Consider the following 1,763-nt stretch of genomic DNA (forward strand, 5'->3'; position numbering starts at 1 on the left):
AGACTCATTTTAAAATCGAACAATGAGCTTAAACCATTTCAGATTCAATAAGAACTCAGAAAACAAGTCTCGAAAGTTCAAATCTCGTAGAAAATTCAACCCATCTATGAATGCCAATGATTCTAAGATCAGAAAAGGTACACACAAACACAAAAAAAAAGTGGTTTTAGAGATGTTCTTTGAATCTTGAATATTAAACAAAGTGATTCAAATTTCAATTCAATGTCCTTTTTTGAAGCATGGAGAGTTGCAGAAACAGAGCTGAGAACTTCTAAAACTGCCCATGCACTCAAGGACACAACTTTCTGCTACCAAACTCATCTTTCAAACCACATCTTCTCAACTCATTGGTCATCATAAATCTTTTAACCTTTTTCAATCTTAGATCAGAAAAAGCATCACTTTTTAACAAGAACATGAAGAACAGAGCTCAAAACCCAGATCAAATTCCTCAAAGATTCAACATAAACAACAGAGATTCCATTAGTTAGAACAAGATTACAATCTAAACCCATAAACAAAAACTTCAGTTCATCACTGATTCTTCTTCGATTCTACAAAGCAACTGATGCAGAGCAGATGCAATTTCATCAACAGAATTCAGCTTGCAATCATCTTCAACCTGCAATGAATCCATTCCAAAACCCTTTTTCAAATGAAAAAATTGATACCCATTTCAGAAAAAGAGCTCAAGAACTGACCTTCACGCTTAGACAGTAAAGAACAATTTGGTTTATGGTAGAGATATTGAGATGAAGAACAGAGAGGCAAAGAGAATGCAAGCCAGCAACGATTTTCAAGGCTTGTTTTGGCCTTCTCTTTGATCTGATTTTCAAATTTGCATGATTTTCCACCATTGTTACTTCGATATCAGCAATGGAAGAACATTGGGTTTCGTTTTCACCCAATGAACAACAACCCTCCATTGATTTGAACTGAGGGAAGGTGAAGAACTCAGAAAAAGGGGGCTTTGATGAAGAACAGCCCTTTGTTTTTGTTTCCATTGTTGATAGAACTTGAACTTGTTGCTCAAGCTCCTTCACAAAATTAATAGCTCCCCCAATAATTGAAGCTTGATCCCCCTGAAAACAACAACAAAAAAAACCCATTTAATTTCTGTTTGGAAGAAGGAAAATGAAGAACAGAGGAAGAGAGAGATACCCTTTGAACATAAGACTCTGGCATTAAGGATCTAAGAACAGAGAGATACTCATTCATCTGTTTTCGTCGATTTCGTTCAACAGCGATGTGGGTCATTCTCTGATTCTCGATATCTTCCTTGTTCTTGCGGGATTTGGGTCGTCGTTTTCTGGGTCGAATTGGGTTTGGAGTTCTTGATTCAGCCTCCAATGGCGGATTTCTGGAAATGGCAGGTTCTTCAGGGGAAGGAATAGGAAGCAAAACAGAGGAGGATGAGTTCCAATCTTCAAAAGGGTAATTTTCTGTTTGTTTCTCGGGAAAATCATGAGGGATTTGGGGAAATTGAAAGCTCCCATTTGTCCAAATCCCTCCACCAAACGAGGTGTAAAGATCTTGAGAAAAAACCACAGCTTCTAATGCCATTTTCCTTTTGTTTGTTCTGAGTTTGAATCTAAATGAGTGCTTTTTGAGGGAAACCCATATGAAAAAAAGCTCAAAAAAGCTCAAAAAGTGGAGAAAAATGGTGGGTTTTGGAATTGGGAGCAGAAAAATGGGGTTTTTAAAGGGGTTTGTGATGAAGAAGGAAGCAAATCTACAGAATATTGCACGTGAAGGAGGAAAAA

At 37.3% G+C, this 1,763-nt stretch overlaps 1 protein-coding gene across 2 annotated transcripts; it reads right to left on the minus strand.

Annotated features, from left to right (window-relative positions):
* Nucleotides 1-359: 359 nt before the first annotated feature.
* On the minus strand, nucleotides 360-1,738 carry LOC111785660 (transcription factor bHLH94-like). Of its 2 annotated transcripts, none has more exons than XM_023666040.1 (3): nucleotides 1,162-1,738; nucleotides 702-1,082; nucleotides 360-646 (listed from the first exon to the last, which is right to left on the minus strand). In XM_023666040.1, the coding sequence occupies exons 1-3, from the start codon at nucleotides 1,561-1,563 to the stop codon at nucleotides 527-529; spliced, it is 903 nt and encodes a 300-aa protein (XP_023521808.1). In that variant the 5' UTR covers nucleotides 1,564-1,738; the 3' UTR covers nucleotides 360-526. The 2 variants fall into 2 exon arrangements, with proteins under 2 accessions (XP_023521808.1, XP_023521809.1); XM_023666041.1 differs by having other exon boundaries at nucleotides 433-622; nucleotides 1,162-1,726.
* Nucleotides 1,739-1,763: the final 25 nt, after the last annotated feature.

The sequence above is a fragment of the Cucurbita pepo genome, unplaced genomic scaffold (genome assembly GCF_002806865.2).
Source record: "Cucurbita pepo subsp. pepo cultivar mu-cu-16 unplaced genomic scaffold, ASM280686v2 Cp4.1_scaffold000627, whole genome shotgun sequence".
In the NCBI taxonomy this organism is placed as follows: domain Eukaryota; kingdom Viridiplantae; phylum Streptophyta; class Magnoliopsida; order Cucurbitales; family Cucurbitaceae; genus Cucurbita; species Cucurbita pepo.

Bases quoted from the DNA above. Each gene is read 5' to 3' on its own strand.
- LOC111785660 (XM_023666040.1), bottom strand. From the start codon at position 1,563: ATGGCATTAGAAGCTGTGGTTTTTTCTCAAGATCTTTACACCTCGTTT. The intron at 1,083-1,161 runs GTATCTCTCTCT...TGTTGTTTTCAG, and splicing joins CAGAGTCTTATGTTCAAAGG to GGGGATCAAGCTTCAATTAT. The intron at 647-701 runs GTCAGTTCTTGA...CATTTGAAAAAG, and splicing joins TTTACTGTCTAAGCGTGAAG to GGTTTTGGAATGGATTCATT.